Source organism: Cottoperca gobio, chromosome 18, assembly GCF_900634415.1.
Source record: "Cottoperca gobio chromosome 18, fCotGob3.1, whole genome shotgun sequence".
Taxonomy (NCBI): Eukaryota; Metazoa; Chordata; class Actinopteri; order Perciformes; family Bovichtidae; genus Cottoperca; species Cottoperca gobio.
The window spans coordinates 8,470,540-8,490,887 of record NC_041372.1 but is presented as its reverse complement, the minus strand read 5'-3'; the positions used below and the strand labels follow the sequence as shown (position 1 = coordinate 8,490,887).

The following is a 20,348-nucleotide window of genomic DNA, read 5'->3' as shown; positions in this document are numbered from 1 at the left end:
CTCATCATCACATGGTTCATCATCAACAGTGGGGTAAGGAGATGGGGTAATCTGGGCACCTATCTTGGTTGCCCCTTTGTGCACAGGGTCTATCACATGGGATCGGAGATTGTATGGCGAGGTGTGGTACAATGTGAAGATGGGACTTACTTGTTTAAAACTGCCTGTGTGTGCCGTGTCTGTCAATTCCTCATATATTCTTTGTGATGAGCTGTGAAAAAGAAAATGCAATATTCAGTCACGGGACTTAAGCAGCAAGCAGCATATTCCAATTAAATTCTACGTTTTGAGCTACAGTTATAGTATGTGCTACAGTGCATAAACTAGTTAGCTATCTAGCCTGCAAAGTAAAATTAAAGGTTTGTTTGGTAGCTCATTCAGCAAGTGGGGGTACATGTGTCCATGCCAAAAAGAAAACAAAAAGACAGCTAGAAAGCTAATGTGGCCTTGGTCACATGAATTCAACTTTTTAGGTAACTTACTATGTTGTCTCCATCTCTTTTTGTAGTTTCTCTTTCTGGGCATTTCTTAGAAGGCCTGTTGCTGTGGAATCTGTGTCTGGTCGTCCCATTGTCTCGTGAAGTGATGACAAACTGGAGGACAGGTCCTCTGCTGACACCATTGGTACCTCTTGTCCCGAGGCTGGACTCCTACGTGTGGCCTCTGTACGCCTGCCCGGTCTGGGGCTGTCAATGTCTTCATGAAGGGCAGAGAAACCTGACAAAGGATACGATGCAGACATACAAAAATAGTCTGATATAAATTACTCTGAATGTTATAAGAAAGCAATCAATTAGAATGTTTTAAATAGACATAACAACAACCTAATCATCAGTCTACTTTTAGTAAACATTGGATTGTGTACCTTCACTATGATCCAATGCTATGGTCCGCTCTATTTCTGCATAGGTATGTGATGATGTCTCCTCCTTAGTGGACTTGATTATCTTGGTTTCAATGAGGTGCACAATGTCCATTCGGTTGATCTTAGTCAGTCTTTTGATCAGTGTTGTTTCTGTTGAAACAAAAAACAAACTTAAAAAGTTCCGCTAAGAAACAAATGAAATCGATTTAAAATTTGAATTCAAATTTTGAATAAGCCCCTATGAAAAATATGAATAAGAGCTTATACTTCATTTTTGTTTACAGATCAATAATAATGAGAAATATGTTCCCTACTTATCACTAACCTGTGGAATGCGTTCCCTCCCTTTCTGCCCAGAGTCTCAAAAGGGCATGGCTTTGATCTTGCAGTGAGTTGGGGTTTTCAATCCTTATCAAGTTGATCCTCTCCTCACTGAAGTCCAGATCTCGTGCCAACTCTGTGGAGAAGTAAAAGATATTATAATGATTATGATGATCGGAGATACATTTGAAATGTTTAAAAATTATGTTTCTTGAGAACCTGCCAAAACAAATCAATAATGTATATTTGATGTAAGTTTCATATCTTGGATCACTGCTACTAAGGTGTGACTCACCCGTCCAGCTGAAGCCCAAGTGGTCGGCTATAATGGCCAACCGTTGCTCTTTTCTCTCTGCTTCATCCTGTGGATCTACTGCAAATACCACCAGACAGCCATGAGCGTTCAGAGCCGCAAGTTATACCGAATTAAGTCACATTCACAAATAGTATCCGTAAAAATCTTCACTGGCTTTTTTGTTTTTGTTTGTCTGGTTATTTCATTATATCAAATAAAGGAATAATGTTCCTTGGACAAGTACATAATATGGTTGTGAAAGATCTTGTAATGACACTGATGATTAAGAAACATACATTTCAATCATTAGAAAATAAAATGACATTACATGTGATTGTTCAAATAATTATTTACTCTTTCATTTTTTTTAAATGTTCTAGTCCCTAAGTTGTTTTCACAAGTTCCATAAAGCCTTTAAGACAATCTTGAGATTTTCAGCACACATAGAGGGAAAGAGAGACGTCATAACGAACACAAACACAGTTCAAACAACACAGCCACATGGATTCTTCAACTACATTGGGACTTAACTACAAGAGACAGAGAGGCAGCACCTTAACAGCTACATTGCACTAATGAGGCACAAAAGATAGAGAATAGCCCCTTAAACTGGGGGGATACCTTGACTTTGGACTTTATCATCTGGGAATCGCTGCATCTGTGTCTCAACAGGGTCGTCCCACAGTGGTCTAATGGGAAAGACGTCTCCTGAGGGAGGGAACTGCATCTCAGGGAAAGTTTCTCTTTCTATGATTGATGGATCAATGAGACTGCTCTCATCATCTGAGTTGGCGGCCTCTTGTTCTTTCTCTGTCTCTGCCTGTGCCAACCTTGCCACAAGTTTTGCTGCTTCCTCGCTTATCTCTTCAAAGAACTCAATGGACTGTTTATGTGGCTCGCTTTTCTCTTTAGTGGGTGTTGATGAATGAGATGACTGACCACTTTTGCCTCGGACTGGCAATCTGGACTGGAAACCTTTAGATTTTGCTGACTCAGCACTCATTAGGCGACCTTGTTCTTTTTGAGCAGATGGTCTGGTAGACTCCTCCTCACAGAAGCTCTTGGCTTTGGAAGATGGTTTCTTGGTTGTGATATCCACAGAGGGACCTGCGTCTGTCTCAGATTTTCTCCTTGAATCCTTTTTTACAGGGACCTTAAGCTTCTTGTCTTCAAAACGTTTGACAGTAGAATTAGGCTTGGGAGTGCTAGCTTTGATGGGAATTCTAGATTTAGGTTCAGAAATGGAGGAGGCCTCTTTATTAAGAGTGGTTGAAGAGGAGGTTGCATAAGATGGAGAGGGAATTGAAGATTTACCCCGACCTTGTGGAGCAGATTTAGCTTGTGTCTTTTTAACACTAGCGGTAGCACTTTGTTTGGACTTGCCTGTTGATTTGGGCGCTTCTATCACTGAATGTGGTTCTTCTGGAGATGAATCAGAGGACTCTTGGCCCTGCTCAGAGTAAACTGATCTAGTGACTGTGGTTTCTGCTGTCTGTACAGTTGTTATCATTTGGTCAGGGGACTTGTTGTCTAAATCTAAGCATCCTTCATTCACATTTGTTTCTGGTTTAGTCTCTAGACCTTCAGGGGATTTCTGATCTTTCTTTGTAGTTTTGGCTGAAGCGGAAATGCCCATTTTAGGGATTTTAGATTTGGAGGCATCAGCTTTAGAGGCTGGCTGATCACCTTCAGGTGGGGACTGAAGCTGAGAATCAGTTGCTTCTTTTGATTTCTCAGTCTCTTCAGTCTTAACCTCTAGTGTTAGATTGAGGCCAACTTCAGGTTCTGCTGCTGATCTACTGTCTTGCTTGGCCTCATCTAAGAGAGGCTCATCTAAAGGATGTTCACCTATCTGGAAAAAGGCAAAGCCACCCCCTTCTTCTTCATAGCTCCTCTTTGTCATGTCAATAGCACCACTTCGGGTCATCTCAAAGAGCTTTCCTTCTTGGAATAGAAAAGGGTTAGGCTCACTGGTTGGAGTGCTCTCTTCTGTTGGTGTCCTACCAGGTGTTGAGTCTGGAGTCGCTTGCAGAGACTGACGGTCAACCACCAGGTTCAGTATCTTCTGTTCCTCCTCTTTGACGCGAGCTGCAAAAGTGGCATCATCCTCCCGCATGGCAGACCATGAGTCAGTGTCTACCCTTGCAGTGACACCTTTTGACTCAGTTCTGGGAGGTTCCAGTGCGTCATCATCATCCTCCTCTGTGTCATCATATATACAGACCTCCGGTTTGAACATTTCCATTGTTTGACCCGTAGCAACAGTGGCACTAAGTCCAGCCTCTGGTGCTGTTGTATGTTCCTTTTGATCTCCTTTCACTTCATCTGTTACATTTTTACCTTGTTTTAGCATACCAGTCTGTAGGCTGCTAACACTTAACTCTTGCTCATCCTTATCATCTTCTCTGTTGTCTCTTGACTTCCTTAAGCACTCCTCCTTTTGCTCATCAGTTCTGTTTTCAACACCGAGTGTTCCAGTAGCCTTTTTGGCAGTATTGTCTTCATCAGCTTTTACAGATGGTGGGACTCTTTCTTCCTGTGCAGTTTCAAGTTTGGGTTTTGAATGATGCTGGTCTGAGACAGAATGAGGTCCCTCTGAATTGACAGTGGCTGTTCTTGTGCTCCTGACCTCTTTGTTGTGGGATTCATCATGCAAACCTGCTGAAAAAGGAGAGGGAGGTTGTACTTTAATATGGGGATCAACAAAAAGAGCTAACTTTGAATCTTCTGCGGGTCTATCAAGCCCACATTCACTTTGTGAAAGCTTCTCACTTGTGGACTCTATTGTTTCATAGCTGTCATCCCCTATTTTGGCACATGCTGAGGAAAACCAATCTTTTCTAGAGTTCATTTTGCTCCTCGCGTCTTGTTCCATTTCATCAAATGTTTTTATTTTGGCTGCCATCTTAAACATCTCATCCTCTGGAGTGATTTTTCTCTTAGCTTCATAGCTGTCTGAAGTATCCTCTTCTTCTTGGTCTTCAGGGATGACAGCCGGTTTGGATGGAATAGAGAGGAATGTATGTTCAGGGGGTTTGGGGTTTACCTCATAACTTACCTCTTCAGAACTAGGAGTATCAGGGGAGAGAGGACTCTTACCAGAACTTGTCATCTGAGATGTCTGCTCACAACTGTCATCATCAGCACTAGCCTCATGGTCTCGAAGCAGCCTACCACGCAAAGCATCTTGGGGGAAGTCTGTAGCTTTGGAGGGCTCTGGATGCCTAGAGGAGTTACTAGGTGGACCTAGAGTTGATGGGAAGGATGGGTAGCTTTTTTTCTCAACAGGGCTGCTCTCTAAGGAGTCATGAGGGGGTGATTCATTGGTTGGGCTAGGTTCAATGGAATCTGGGGACTTATGGGAGGAGTTTTCTTCCATGAGAGGACTGCCATCTAGAGAGTCTCTGTGGCTTATTGTTAAAGAGTCATCAGCTAATGGACTGAGAGCATCTGAGTCTTGTTTTAAAGGCAGCTCTAAGCTTGCATGACGCTGAGAAGAGGATCTAGATGCTGGAGAACCAACTAAAGACAATGATAGTTGACGATCAGGGCTCTCGTCATCACTAAGAAAAGTTTCTACAGTCTTTGTCAGCTTTTCAGGTTTAGATGGCTTAGACTCGCTCCTCCTAACAGATGTAGACTCACTTGTAGTGTGATCATCTGCAGCCTTGCTGGAAGAAACGGGTAGAGTCAATTCTGTAGACAGTTGGTCACCAGTGGTCCCTACACCAGACTTCTCTGTGTCTTTACTTTCTTTTTTGACAGTTGTGGCAGTTGCTGCCGAAGTTGTAGAGGTCTGCTGTCCAGTTTTGGGAGAAAGACACAGACTCTCTGGGCTTGTGTCTGGAGTGGCAAGACCCTCGTGTTTGTAACTGTCCTCAGAGCTCAGATGAGGGGTTCCATCTCCAGAACTAGCACTTAGTGAGTCTGCCACACCCTCATGTTTTGAGCTGTCAGAGCTATCATCAAGGCCACCATTTCCAAAGTCTATAATTTCAGTTAGATCTGAATGAGTGGTAGCAACTGACAATTGTATCTCTCTGTCTTGCTGAGGGGTCTTTTTCTTGTGAGGTTTGGAATCCAAAGATACTTCTCGTTCTTGAGAGACACGTGAACTTATTGCTTTGGTCATGGATTTTGACTGGATGGTTTCTGATTTTGTGGTTTTCTCCGATCTTGACATAGTGGATGTTTTGAGCTCGAAAAGCCCAGACTTTCTCTTTGAGGGATCCTGCCCTGTTTGGAATGCTTGCATCAGCTCTTTTACTGACATTGTCTCCTCAAGTTTTTCAGATTCAGTTTTGGAGGATTTAGGGGGGCCCTTTTTTAATTTAGGGCTTTCTTTGGCTTTTAGAGAGGGTTTGCCCATGACAGGCAATTGTGAAGTCTTGCTTCCAGTGACCCTTTTGCCCTTTTGCTCTGCCTCTACTTTCTGTTGTAAGGCTTTGACTTTGTCCTTTATTGACCCAATGGGTGTTTCTTCAATTACTGGGGATATTGGTGATGCTGGGGCAGGGGCTATAGGCACACTTAGAAGAGCACCTGCCTCTGTAGATTCCTCTGCCTGCCCCTGGTCTTTCCCCTTCCTCCTGACTGGCTTTTTAACATCCCCAGCAGCTGTTTTGTCTTGCCCTTTGGTTGGATTAGTTGGTTTCGCACTTTTGCGTAGTACAACATCAGTGAATTTTTCTTGGACGGCTGGCTCTTTTTTTACTTTTATTTTGGAGGTTACTGGTGTATCCAGGAGGTATTCTTTAAGGTCACCACTGTTTTTTATTGCTTTGGGTCTGGGAGCCCCTCTGTTGGCTCTACTTTCACGTAAGACAGGCTCTTGAGTTTCTAAGGCTGCCATCTTTTTGGCCTCCTTTATCTCACTGTCTGAGAGGAGAACCCACTCTTCGGCCATTCTAGCTGCTTTTGCTGCCTCCTCTGCGGCCTCACCCTCATATGTTCCACTCCTCAGTATCTCACTGACTTTCTCTAGGTCCTCTTTGACTTTCTCTAAGTCCTTCTCCATTATTTCTAATGGCTCTCCAGAAACATCCTCAGTCCCTTTCTCTAGACCACACCTTCCTAAGGAAGGGGATTTCTCTGTGGAGTCTGCAGTCAAGATGGCAGTCATTTTGATCAAATCTTGTTTCATCTCTGACACGTCGGATAGGAGGTCTGGTTCTCGAATCAGCTCTGATTTCAGGGCTGATGTCGGCGTCTCTTCATCTTCCATATGGAAGAAGAACAAGTAAGGAGTAAAGAAAATCAAAAATTCAAATGAAAGGAGACAGACATCGGAGAATGTGGTCAGGATTGGAGCACACTGCAGGGATCATAGGACAACAAATTCACAAAGGGTTCTACATCAGGGTATCAGAGGAATTGGGCTTATCCTTTCATATGTCTCTGGGGAACTGTGGTAAAGTAAAGGCTAAATAAGGATATGAGCAGGAAATAACTTGCTTATACAATCAGTGCATCCACACTCACAAGACAAAACTATAGAACAAAACAAAATGATACTAATTATGAATGAAACCAGGTAACCAAGAAACCAACAAGAACAATGGAAAAACGGACAACAAAGAAAACAAAGAAACCACATCAAGACATCTCAAGATTGCTCGGATGCATGACAAATGTCAATGTAATAACAGGCAAAAATGGCTTGAAAACAACTTAGAAAGCTATTTGTGTCTATCATAATATGATTTGCCATACTTTTCATTCTTGTCAAATCAGATACTTTACTTTCACAGAATCTAAGGAGGAAGGAGGATCTCTGGAATACTAGTAAGAGGCATCTTGCTGGAAGGGATATTTTCATTCCATTTGCCCTCCTTTCAGCCTTATGTTTAACCAAACATTTGAAATAAAAATCTGAAATAAAAAAACTGTGCGCAAAACCATAAGAAGATGGTGTTGTGATGGAACATTACAAAATCAGCACACCAAGAAAGGAAGAAATTAACTCTCATTAACAAGACAATATATATAATCATACAGCCATACAAGCACACACATACACATTTATGTAAGCAAGTTATTTCCATGCAAAGCAAAGGGAAGTGCTGATGGAAAGGTCTTGGTGACGAGTGAATGGAGAGAGTGGAAAGTTCAGTGTACTAATTAAATCTGCAATTAGAGAAAAAGAGGTGCTAATGCTGCTTGTTAATGTCTGCATTTTGCAATGTGGTGAGTTCTTGGTCCATTTACACAACTGCTATGACATACAATATTAGTAGCATCTGTATTGAATACATACTGTATATTATCTATATTGCATTTCTCTTGAAAACATAAACATGGAATTAGTGCCATGTCATCCATGTATGTTCAGTATATTGTATATACTGTATATTGTATTCACCTGTTTCTATTATAGTAATGTTCTCATTACTACATGATCAAGGGAAAGAGAGTAGAAGGGGGAGGATTCGAAGTGGGTGAGGAGGTTGACTACTTTTTGCTTTACCATTACAGTAGAGGACTACAATTTGAGGAATCCTAATATTCTGGCCAATAATCTCACCCAGTTTTAGGAACTCGTAGCACAAGCGTACCTGGGCGTGAGCAACTAATGTTTGGAATTTGGATGACCAGAGGTGCTAGCACAACCCTGGTACAGCATGGCACAAGAGAAGCCGCAGCAGGATGAAGACATTATACAAAAGAGGAAGGCAGTATCAGCTGTTGGAGTTCAGGTGTGCTTTAGTGATAACAAATCACATCACCTCCTCTCATATTCTTTAAAAGCTGCTCTCATTCCTTTCTTGCTGCCATATGATGACCTAACAAATTGCAAGGGATTGGAAGTCATACATCCCATAAGCAGTTGTGGAGTATTGGTAAGAGTCTCTTATTGATCTAACTTGTACAGAGTATGTGTTAATGCCATTAAAAGTTGTATTTTGATGTGCTTTTAAATCTGTACATTACACTGCCTGAGCTGCATAAGCACAACCCCAGTTGCGTCACTCCAACTGTTTGTTAAGAGTTTCTAAATGACCCAACAGGCACAGGGACAACAAAAATGGCACAACAAAAATTACATTGTGACTGTGTTAGCCAGCACAAAATTAGAGGCCATTGTCAAGTAAACATCACCAGAGTTGAATGTGTTTAATGTTCATGTACATACTTAGATGGCAGTGTTTAACTCTTTCTCCAAATGTCCCATCTCAAAATTGTGAAGGGGGAAAGAGTTAAATTGAAGACATTCAGGCAGGTGTGATATCAGAAAAAAGGAAATAAAAAATGAAGTTAAGCCTCAAGAGAAACATAACATTGACATGGGGAGCTTGGTTGACAGGACAAAAATACATGAAGCTTAAAGGGCTTTGAAAAGATGGTATATATGGTCTACAATTAAGCTAAGGGCTATGCTGGGGGTGTCAGTGTATCAATCTGGTTATTCCTCTGAACACTCTGTTTAACTTCATTAGACTAATCACCCATACAATACCAGTGTTATTGTAATATTAGTTTGATTAATAAACACATGCAGTATTATTATAAATAGCAACTATTTTAATACAAGTTATAGAGGAAAATGCAATGGAAAAAATGTCTTACATTTCTCTAGCGTTCTGCTGGTCTGAAAAACAACATGGAAAATAGATTACAGTTAGTCTTGTTTCATACACTGTATGTACAAAATATTCTAAAACTTCTACTACCATTATAACTGTTGCCTCAGGAAAAGAACATAAGGACACACATAACATAACAGTACAAATGAGCTATGCCACTGACAAATCCCTATTACAATAAACAAAATATATCTAAAATATATTATTTGACTAGATTTGAACATGTCCTTCATTTAGTCCTAATTACAAGACAGATAGATCAGCAGAGCTAGTTAGTAGAAGAGGGAGGGGGAAGCGGTGGCTGCTTTTACCTCTTCCTCTTGCTCTTGGTCTGAATCGGACTCCTTTTGGGAGCAAGAAGCAGCAAGAAGCAGAAAGATGTACAGATAGAAACAACAGCAACATTAAAGGAAGAAAAAGACAGAGGGCAATGTATGGTTACCATAGCAACGAAGACAACTAGCGAGTGTGATTTCAGGGAAGAGAGGTCTTTAATGCTGCATCACGCAAAGCTTTTGGATGTAAAACAAATTAATATTGTTAGCCTCACATTGCATGATTTTAAGTCAGTTAAATTTAGTTTTGTTCTGATCTAATTAAAGGCTACCAGCCTGTAATTCGGCCTAGTACAGCGTTGAAGATGGCTCACTGGGTAGTAAGGTAGTTTTTACACACACTACAGAGCAATATTGTTGACTGCTCATAGAATTAGCAAAGTTTTCTACTTGGGATGTCAAATATTGATATATGAAATAAAAACTTGTACATTCTTGATATCGAATAAGCTAATAATTTGGGTTATGTTTTCTAATAGTAAATTAATTATTAAGTGGAATATTAGCATGTATTACAGCGGTACAGGGAAAATAAGCTCCAGATTGCAGTATGGTTCAGTTTACAAATAACTGGAGTATCTAATAAAGTGATTTCCAAGAACTAACAAGATACGCAATATTAAGCATCCTGTTTTAAGTCAAACAACAGTGTTGTGCTCTTACCTTGCAATATGATGGGAGGGTGATGTTGAGGTTGCATATGGCATTTTGGGCAAGTGACCTGTAGTTCCTGGGTTCTTTCATGAAGGACAGACGGCCACACGGCTCCTGAGTGTTGTCTCTGATCTGTAACAGCCAACAGGTTCAGCATTAGTCAGTCAACGGTTTATTAGGCAAAATTATAATTGATTAAATATGCGATTACAAAAATTCAATATGATCAATTATTGTCAACACTTGCTTACAAAACTTGGTGGTTGTTTTTTTGTTTCAAATAAAGAAAAGTGCTCACTTTGATGAAGAGTGCTAGTCTGTTCTCCTTAAAGGCAAAGAAGCTGAAGAGATGGTGCTGGCCACTTTTGGTGAGTGGAACAAGGTTTCCAAAGCAGTCTGCATAGATAGGTTTGCCTTCCAGGACCTGATAAATATTAAACAGGCAGATGATTACAAGGACTGAATTACAACATACAACCAACAAAACACTCAACTGTCGATTCCTTTTTTGTTTTAACCATGGTGTTTCATATTTTCTCCTCCGTGCACCCATTTCTCAAGAAACCTAGCCTTGACCATTAAACATAGGCTTTAAAAAAAATAGGACCGTTCACTAAATTCCTATTATAAAAGTCAAAAGTCTTTGACAAAGTGTTCCTAAAAGTTGACCTCTTTTATGATAAACAAAAGAGAAATTTTAATGAGATAACTGCTCACTCCAGGGCACTGAAATTGGTCAATCTTAGCCTTTGATACTGCTGATCATGCAATATTGGTAAACAATGTGTGGGGTACTGCCTTCTGTTGTTTTAAATCACATTTATTAAACATAATGTTTATGTGTTTATATGTTTATCTGTGGTGTTTCCCAAGGCTCCATCCTGGGCCACCTTTTGTTCAGTGTACATGCCTGCACTTGGTCAACAAACACAACTACTTGTGTTATGCGGATGACACACTATGTTCTGGTAAAAACCAGTGAGGAAAATAACTTGCATCATGTCCTGTTTCTCATAAATTAAGTTTTGTCTCAAAATTGTATTTGGTCCTTCCCCAAGTCCACCTCCACTCTACAGAACAGTATTGGCTCTCTGTCTGTAAATACAACACCTGCATAAACTCTGATGATATCTTTGACAGTTCTCCAGTCATGTTTTGAGATGGTTGTTCATGATTTCATATCTCCATCTCTAAATTAATGAAGTTAATTGTATTCACGGTTAAGCCAAAATACATTCTAACGCCTTAACACACAATGCAGCTGGTAGGCTTTTGAGGTGAAGTGAGCTACATCTGCAATCAGCTGCAGTTGGTGAAATATTCCTCCCCTCCCCTATTCCTCCCCTACTGTCCTTCCTCACCTCAACATCTCGACTGCGGGCCACCTCTGTGAAGTTCTCCTGCTGCTCCAGGGTTTTGTCAATCTTGTCGTCTGTCATGCAAAAGCACCGCAGTCGGGCCTCAATGGGATCGTGGGTCTTGGCAAAGATGACAAATTTGGCCATGTAAGGTACACAAATGATCTCTCGGTACACCTGAGTGGAGAAATTGACAGATTCCAAGACTTGCCGACAGTCTATCAGCCAGAATCTAGAAAGCAGAAGGGATAGGAAAAAACAGTAAAGTTCTTTGTTGGCTGCAGCATCAAAATCACTTTAGATCAGTTATACATTTAGTTGTGCTGCAACAAATATTTTGTTGCGTTACCTTGCAGACACATTGGTGGTGAAGGAGACACAGTCATTGATAAACGTTAGCGGAGTGGTTCCTGTTATGTCCTCCCATTGAGCAGGCGTTGTTCCACCTACACATAGACACAAACATTAGATTGAAGGATTAGAATGTGAGCGTGTGTCTTGTTGGTCTATTTACAGTGTTGTGTGTGTATTTGCATGTGTTCTCTAACCGGTGATACTGCAGAGCAGTCGTAAGGTGGGTGTGTCCCCTCCAAAGCCATTGAGGACCAGGTCAGAGTTGCTCTTGGGGACAGGGATGGTCATGGTGATAGGTTTATGGAATTTTCTCCTGCGAGGCTCCAATGTGACGATGGGGCTGAAGGTGGCCTTGTTCCCCAGGATCTTCTTCACTACATCTACATTCACTGGCTGAGCCTGGGAGAGTAGACAAAATATATAACATCCTTACTTTTTGTTGCAAATAAATCCTACACAGGGGTATGGTTGATCCACCACTTTTGTCTAAACTTAAATTATGTACAGATGTACATGATTAACGTCTTTGCTGACTTTGCTGATCTTTTACTTTTTATCTAACTCAACGCATGTCAAATCAATGATCTACTGGAGTATTTACAAGATGGAATTGCATAAATGGATTGATAGAATTCGGTAAAGACGTTCATTGTTTCCAGACAGCCAAGTCTAACAACTTTGTGGATCTTGTGACTATTCATCTGGAACCACAAGCAAGTTATTGATTTAGAGGGAATCTCTTAACAACTATTAGATTATTTGACACTATTTGTGTCACAGTCTGCTCCAGTACTTCCTACCTCAGCCCGGTACTTTTCCACACCCCGCCTCCTTCTCACCTCACCAGCCAGCCTCTCCCACCTCATCACCTCACCTTGGGCTCAGGCTGCTGCCAATTAATCAAGCCCTTATTTAAGCCTCTCCCAGTCACTCACTCAGTGCCAGATTGTTCTCTACTCATGTCAGACTTTCCAGCGATTACCCCCGGACTGATTTCCCGTTAACGACCCTGCCTGTCTCCGAACTACCCGCCTCGTCAAATCCCCGGATTACCCACCAGCCTTCTGTCCCCGACCTCAAACTCGGTTTCCTCATCTCTGAACCTGGGTTACTTATGTCTGAGTAAGACCCTCTGCTGTGTGAAATTATCATTTTGTATTAGGTCTCTGCATGTGTCCTGGGATTTCCTGTACCTGCCTGTTCCGGTAAATAAACCTGTATATTTACAATTCCTGGTTTCCTGTGTGTTGCGTTCGGGTCCTTACACTCTCCGTGACAATTTGGTAGTTTTGGTACAGACATTCATGTTCCCCAGAGGTTTAGTTGTGATAACAGTGATCCCCGGACTTTCATCTTGCATCTTCCGCTGGTTTAACTTTTGCCCTGTATTCCACATAGGAAACTTAATTTTTGATGTTGGGATGGTTTGAAAGCTGAACCCATATGCTACGCTAAGTTAAGACAAATACAACAAAACAGGTAAATGTACAGTGTATATATCAAAGGGTAACAGACTATACTAATGCTTTTGTCAATTACCTGCAGTCCGACCCTTATCCTCTTGGTAAGGGCCCCCTCAGGAAAAACTGCCTGTACTTGTGGCACAACAGTGCTGCTGAGGATTCCTCCTTCAGGACCAATCAGATTACTATCTTGCTTGATGCGCGACACCACCGCAAAGTATTGTGGGAAATCTCTAGTGATGATACGGCAAAGGCGCTTCCTGTCCAGTTCCTCTGATGTGTCCAGCTCTAGAGGAAGGGGGCAAAGAGGGAAATGTGACAAGAACAATATTGCAGGAATATAGGAATACAATTCTGCTTTTAAGGTCTGCTTTCCTAAAGTCATGGTGCATTCTACTGGTACACCATCAGAGACTGACCCTCGTCCATGCCGTTGAGTATCTGGTTGAGTTCTTCTTGGGTGTGTTCACAGTGATGCTCCTTCCAGCTCTCTCCAGTCTCACTCCTCAAAATCACCAGCTCCCTCTCTTTCCCCCGCAGGGCAGCAAAGTGGGGGATCTCCACAATCACAGGACTGGAGGAGTAGAGGCCAGGTAGTGTGAGTAAGTACAGAATGTCGTGGTTGTTAATAGTGTGTGTCTAAGTGACTCTGAAATCTTAAAGCTGATTTTGAAGTCTATGGTAACAACGGTGACTACTATTGTCAAAATGTGTCAATATTCACAGGGTTTCAGGGTTAACATTCTTTTTTTGTAGTCATTTTAATACTTACCTGATATGCAAAATCACAACAAGCTAGCTACAACACATAATCGTTAAGATGCATGCTACAAGTACAATTCCACATGGGACAAACACAGCTATAAAGCACAACTGCTGATATTTTTATGTGATATTTTGAAGGTTCTTTGGCCTTATTGTTCTTTAAAGCTATCAGCTGCCCGCTTTGAATTTTGGTTGCCCCAAGTGGTAGCAGGAGAAAAAATCATTGTCTTTCTTTTGGCTTAACTGTAAAAAATAAATAGTAAAGGATTCAACATGTGGAATCATCGTAGTTGTTTTTTAAGATTGTAATTTTCCTGCTAAAAATTTAAATAAGGTAAACAATAAGCATGCATGACTGTGATTTACACTTATTACATCAACATTTTGAGGAATTAGCCTGTTGGTCAATTTAACATTTACATGACAGGAAGAGAAATCACAGTCAACCACATGCTCACACAATATTGTCAAATTTCACCTGGTTCTCTCGCTAATCACAGGCCACACAACCATTAAAAGTTCACACAGAAATTAAAAGAAAATATTCAAAAACACATTTATTAAGAAAATAGGAAGCAAGAAATCAAACACAAAATTGAAAGGGCTAGACAGAAGAGACAGATTAAGGAACATTTGAAACAGCAAAATAATGTTGCAGTAATGTGATCTCTAGAGAGTGATAAGTAACAGATGAGGTGGGGTACAAGACACCAGCGCAAGCACAACAACACAATAACCTACGATCAACATAACATTAAATGGAAGGGTTTGCAAAATAAAACACTGAGACCGGCATCCATGGATTGTTTCATATGCAAAACCATTTTTTACACCCTACCCGAGGAATTTTGTCCCTGGTGGGCCAAGCTGGAGGATTCTGCTAACCAAACTCTCTCCCTCATTTAGAGGTGGAGGGGCATGGGGGAGGTGGAGTTTACTGTGGGATCGACCAAGCATCCATACGCAGCAGTGAGGAAGAAAGAGCACACACAATGTTTTGGTTGGGTGCAAAATGGAAACCTTCGGGGCTGATTTGCTACAGTTGAATGAGATTATTAACACTGTGGTCATTTTTGTCTTTGGTGACCAAAATTGTTCCAAATCAATCATGATATAAATTAATACATACACACTATATCATACAAAAATAAAATTGTCAGTTTCATTTAGTTCCAGCTGTTTTTTATTCCAAAATAATTGTTCTAATAACATTTTATAATGCTTATGATGGTTGTGTCTGGAATGTGATATTTTGTTTGCTAATGTAACACTAATGCAAAAATGTGTATGATTGTAATTACAATTTTAATGCTAATATTTTTGTTTTAATTGTATTGTATTAATGAAATAAGTATATATAAAACAATATATAATATATATAATCAATTTAAATTATAATAACAATTGTATTTAAATAATGCTTTGGGGGATCTGTGTATGTCTAAGTTTTTATAGGCCAATAAAGACATTTTTGCAGTTTTAAATATGCTGTAAGAAATGTTTCAAATGTTACCACTTTCATGCCAAATGACAAAAAACGTTATCATTTACATTCATAATGGAACCAATAGAGTGAGGTAGGTTACTATTACTATTTATCTGCAGAGATAAATACTCACACATTTTATAATATATTTATTTAAACGTAATAACATATTTCAGTAGTTTTCATCATGTCAGCAGCGGATGGATAACTGGATGATAGATAATTATATATATATATTATATATTATTTTATATATAAAGGGAGAGTGATAACTGGAGTTTGAATGCTTTTATACTATACTATCTCAAACATTGCCAGCAGTATCCTCATATCGCCACATATCAAACCAGTCATGGTGCAATATACTGGCGGTGGGGTTAATAAGAAAGGATTTTTAATTAAGCGTTAGGGATAAGGTTAAATAGAGTTGGACTGCAGCTGTTATGAAAGAAAAGACAGCATGCTGAGGAGCAAATATTAACATGTCCCTGGTGCTGAGAGAAAGCAAGAGCAGAAACAGTTTTAGTAATGCAGAGGCAGAGGTTAAATTAATCTGAAAGAAAAAGGGCAGCAAGTTGAGAGATCCTGAAAAGGGATACAAATCAGTGTTGATAACCCTGAATGTAGAGATAGTGTAATACAGGTCTGACCTCTTCTTCCTGTTTTACTTATGATTTTGTTCTTCCCACTTATCTTCGCTCTTATGCTATTGATACATCTTTAAGAGTTATTAAACACTTCATAAATTCAATCTTTCTATTTAATTTCAAAGGTTATTGGCATAAAATATCCAAACCACCATAAAAATCTGTAAAAAGTGAAAAATGACTAGCACAATTTTTTCAAAACTACCACTAGCTAGCAATGAAAAGATACATCTTCATGTAGTATCAATTCAGTTAGCTGCTGCTTTCTGCAATATTTTGCACTTTTTTTCTACCTCTCCATTTTCCTTCTTTCTTAATCCTGTACATCTGCATACTTCCAAAGCATTCATTCATTTCATCATCCGTTCCTGTGGCCTTACCCAAGGAACTGGGCTCCAGAGGGCCCCACCTCAATGATCCTGCTGGCCAGGCCATCACCCTCAACCATTGGGGGCATGGTGGCCAGACGGTGCCTCTTCACCAGCCGGCACGTCACCCGTGTGGGCGCGCTGCACTTCCTGGGCGGGATGATGATGCGTAGGCCATTGTGCCGGCAACCACGCATGGCTCCGCCCCTGGCATCCACCATGAAACTGACCAGGAAGCTGAGGTGCAACAGGAGATATTTCCACATATTAATCTCGGTCCTCAATAATCCCATTAAGTGACGAGAATATAGACACCAAATTCATTATAAACTTTTTTTTTATAGTATACCGTATATACTGTATATATATAAAAACAAGTTTTGAATTAGCTGCCTGAAGTGGTTACTAATACACAATTATATACATATACTGTTAATGTGGATGCTTTTTGTTGTCAAGTTTGAAGATTTACATATATATATATTATATATTTTTTATTATATATTAGAGAGTAATAAATGCAGTATGATACTTTTATACTATACTATCTCAAACAGTACAAAACAGTACAAAGGACTAAAAGTTCACTTTTGATTTTGGAAACTGCAGTTGACAAAATAGTCTTCACTCACGGTCCATATACTCAATTACTGAATAATGGTAAATACTTAAGGGTATTTTTTCTTTCAAAAGTTATACAGCCACAAAAAGTTAAAGCGCTTCAAGGATTTTTTATTTTATAATATTTTAAACTGACGGTAAATGTGATATATTTATAAACAAAAATATATCTAAAAAGCTACTTTTTAGACTTTGGTGTCTATTTTCTTAACACTGAATGGTCATCATGTTCAGGGGCCCCATCGCTATAAAACTTGTAAAGTTACATCAAATGTTTTGACTTCATAGCTTGAGACTCTTTGACCTCACTCTTCATGCAAAGTAGCAAATACTGTATGCACATGGATCACACACGTCAATGAGCGGGAGTATGGGTGTGATGATGTGACAATACAATTTGATCATTACCCAGTTCTAATGTAAATCTTGCCCTGACTTCATTAAAGCAGACAACACAGTTTTTAACAATCAAACAGGGACACAAAAACACAAGTTAATGACTTCAAAAACACAACAAATAAACTGTTAAAAGACGAAGATTTCTGTCATTGCTGAAGGGTACCTCAGTGGTTTAGTTCAATAGGGTAAGAAAAGAAAGCTTTTTCGGATTAACAGACTTTTTTGCTAACAGGGATCCAAGGTAATTTTCCTGTACGGTATACTTATTTTATATAATAATACTTATCTAATGCCAAAGTAGTTAATGGGTTGGTGGGTATGTTAGTCGAGATGCACAATTAACAACATTTTGTGTGAAATCCACAAACATGTCCTCAACTTTCACTGCCTCCTTTTGCCCAGCTAGCCATAATTTAAGGTTTGTTTTCCTTAACTTTCTTTATCACATGATCTGTCCATGTGGAGACATAAACTCTGGGACTCGAACTGTGGAACTATGTGTCATATTTTGACAATTTAAGACAGATTAAAAAGATTTGACACATTTTAGACCCACAGAAAAGTCTGGGCAATGTCTGTTGAGGACAGTGACACATACACCTCTCCACCGGGAGAGCACACTGTGAGGGGAGGAAGAGAACGATGAAGATGAGGAGGTGAATTATTTAACCAAGGTGCAGAGCGTCACCTGCAGTGGTCTCCATGATCATGGCACGGGGAGGAATGGCTAAAAGCAACAACCACATCAGACAGAAAGGAATCAAAATTCAGCCAGAAACTATTCAGAATAACCCAGAGAGAAAAACAGAGTGGACACAAGAATAAGGAAAAGAGACAGGAGGCATTTAGATTCTTTTTTTTAACCATGATCCAACACATTCAACAACCGCTGACATGATAACTTGAATTTCAATGAGGCCTATGTACTGTAGGAGAGCAGTGGTGATTTAAATCTGTATTTTAAGTACTTTTATCAAATATGTATACCACAAAATGGAAAAATCATTACACAAAACTGACATTTTGTAAACATGGACACAATTCTATGCTTTCCTTTAACAACACACTTCAATCTCATCTCTGTGTGTTAAGTATAGAGCTGTAGTCAGGACATTGTTAGCCTAGCTTAGCATAAAGACTGGAAGCAGAGGGAAACAGCTAGCCTGACTCTGTCCAAAGTTCCAAAATACACCTAACAACACCTCATGTGTTATCTCATTTGTTTAATGTGTTCACAAACAGACACACAATTTAAAGATGATCATTTTGGGTTTTATGCATGAAACTGTTAATTGACACAAGTATTTCTGTGCAGCGGTTTTGGCTAAAGTTCCAGCACGTAATCACAAATTGGGATTTTTACATTTCTCTCTGTGTACATATTAAACGAAAAACATTGCAACAATAATTACTGAGCTTTAGAATGATCCAGGCTAGCTGTTTCCCCCTGTCTCTATGCTATGCTAAGCTAACCGCATTCTGACTTCTGCTTCCTGCTTAACACGCAGGCATGAGAATGATATCTCATCTCATTCTCAGAAAGAAAGCGTAGAAATGTATTTTCAAAGATATTGAACTGTCTTTAACTATTGGGTTTGAGTATTTTTTTGTCATTTCACAAGAGGAATCACACTTTGCTAAGTAGCCTTTGGTCTAAGAAGAAGAACACATCATGTACACATTTATATATTTTACAAATCAAAGGACGGATCATCTTATTTTGGGCCAAGCCCACAATTTTTAGATTTTGAGATAAGACTGGCAATTTATTTTTAAATTATAATTGGATTATCTAAAAAAAATGACATCATTTCTTTGAGATTGATTTAGCTAATTACTTAATTATTTTTGCTAAAGTTGCTTGAACCATAACTGTAGGATCAAGGGAGGATTGGAAACAAAAACAGATCAGGATTTACAAAATAATAATATGTTAAATTTATTCATGTGCCATACTGCACAAGTGGGAGGAAATACTCCACTACCACACTCCAAGCACTGGGGACAACTTTAACGCTTTAACATTAAAGTCACCAATTAAGAAATGCAATGATTAGATGTAAATAAGTACATAATATATAATAGCAGTTATCAAGACTTTTATGAGATTATTAATGCATATTCATGAATATACATGATTTTTCAGTACATGCATGCATACACTGTATATTCAAAATAAATGTCCTCCAGTAAATGTTATAAAGTACTATAATGTAATAAGGGTAATCACAAGTGTTCAGCATATTGATTGTGTCCATATCTAGTGTTAACGTAAAGATTTTGTCTGTTCTAACTTGTAATCAAATAAATTATGAGGTCAGAGTGGAAAAATACCAGAAACTCACTATGGAAAGCCCCCAATTACACAGAAATATCTGAGCTGAGCGCCGTGCCTGTGCAAGAAGGTGTGGCCTGGCGTAGGCGACTTCGGGGATGCTGAAGTGAGCAACAGCTAGCCAGGGAGATGAAATCCCCTTACATGTGATGCACGTGTGATAATTATAGAAACATGCTTAAGAGTGTTATGTAAAGGGAAATGGGAGGAGGAATATAGTCCTTTCCCCATTCTCCACCAATGAGGAAAGCATAAATCAAATGTTTCGCTGTCCACTCGTCGGTCTGGTGCCGGCACCTTTCCCAGGTTTAACTCTTTCCTGTAAAGAATAAACTATTTTGCATCGGACTCTGATCGTCTCCTGTGAATTCTTTTTTGAACCTGCGAAGACTCTAATAGTTTCACAACTGTACTGAAGTTACGGTGTTTGGAAAATAAGAGGAAACCATTAAATATTAGAGCTGATCCAAATCACGGGGCAGATGAACCGATAATTTTT

At 39.6% G+C, this 20,348-nt stretch overlaps 1 protein-coding gene and 1 long non-coding RNA gene across 2 annotated transcripts in view; one reads left to right on the top strand and one right to left on the bottom strand.

Moving 5' to 3' along the window:
• ank2b (ankyrin 2b, neuronal) overlaps nucleotides 1–20,348 on the bottom strand; it is an 82,779-nt gene that overhangs the window by 19,930 nt on the left and 42,501 nt on the right. The window contains exons 30-48 of the mRNA XM_029454520.1: nucleotides 18,203–18,241; nucleotides 16,507–16,731; nucleotides 14,832–14,930; nucleotides 13,648–13,802; nucleotides 13,305–13,516; nucleotides 11,960–12,164; nucleotides 11,761–11,857; nucleotides 11,415–11,643; nucleotides 10,352–10,477; nucleotides 10,063–10,185; nucleotides 9,376–9,408; nucleotides 9,048–9,069; nucleotides 4,254–6,698; nucleotides 2,103–4,142; nucleotides 1,482–1,559; nucleotides 1,191–1,322; nucleotides 866–1,015; nucleotides 483–717; nucleotides 151–211 (exon numbers count right to left, since the gene is read on the bottom strand). Of these exons, the coding sequence (XP_029310380.1) occupies nucleotides 151–211; nucleotides 483–717; nucleotides 866–1,015; nucleotides 1,191–1,322; nucleotides 1,482–1,559; nucleotides 2,103–4,142; nucleotides 4,254–6,698; nucleotides 9,048–9,069; nucleotides 9,376–9,408; nucleotides 10,063–10,185; nucleotides 10,352–10,477; nucleotides 11,415–11,643; nucleotides 11,761–11,857; nucleotides 11,960–12,164; nucleotides 13,305–13,516; nucleotides 13,648–13,802; nucleotides 14,832–14,930; nucleotides 16,507–16,731; nucleotides 18,203–18,241 (6,706 nt within the window). The remainder of the gene's footprint in view (nucleotides 1–150; nucleotides 212–482; nucleotides 718–865; nucleotides 1,016–1,190; nucleotides 1,323–1,481; nucleotides 1,560–2,102; nucleotides 4,143–4,253; nucleotides 6,699–9,047; nucleotides 9,070–9,375; nucleotides 9,409–10,062; nucleotides 10,186–10,351; nucleotides 10,478–11,414; nucleotides 11,644–11,760; nucleotides 11,858–11,959; nucleotides 12,165–13,304; nucleotides 13,517–13,647; nucleotides 13,803–14,831; nucleotides 14,931–16,506; nucleotides 16,732–18,202; nucleotides 18,242–20,348) is intronic.
• Nucleotides 12,728–15,471, top strand: LOC115023497 (uncharacterized). Its single transcript, XR_003834015.1, has 3 exons — nucleotides 12,728–12,887; nucleotides 13,769–13,830; nucleotides 14,900–15,471. It is a non-coding gene; the product is annotated as an uncharacterized LOC115023497 (long non-coding RNA).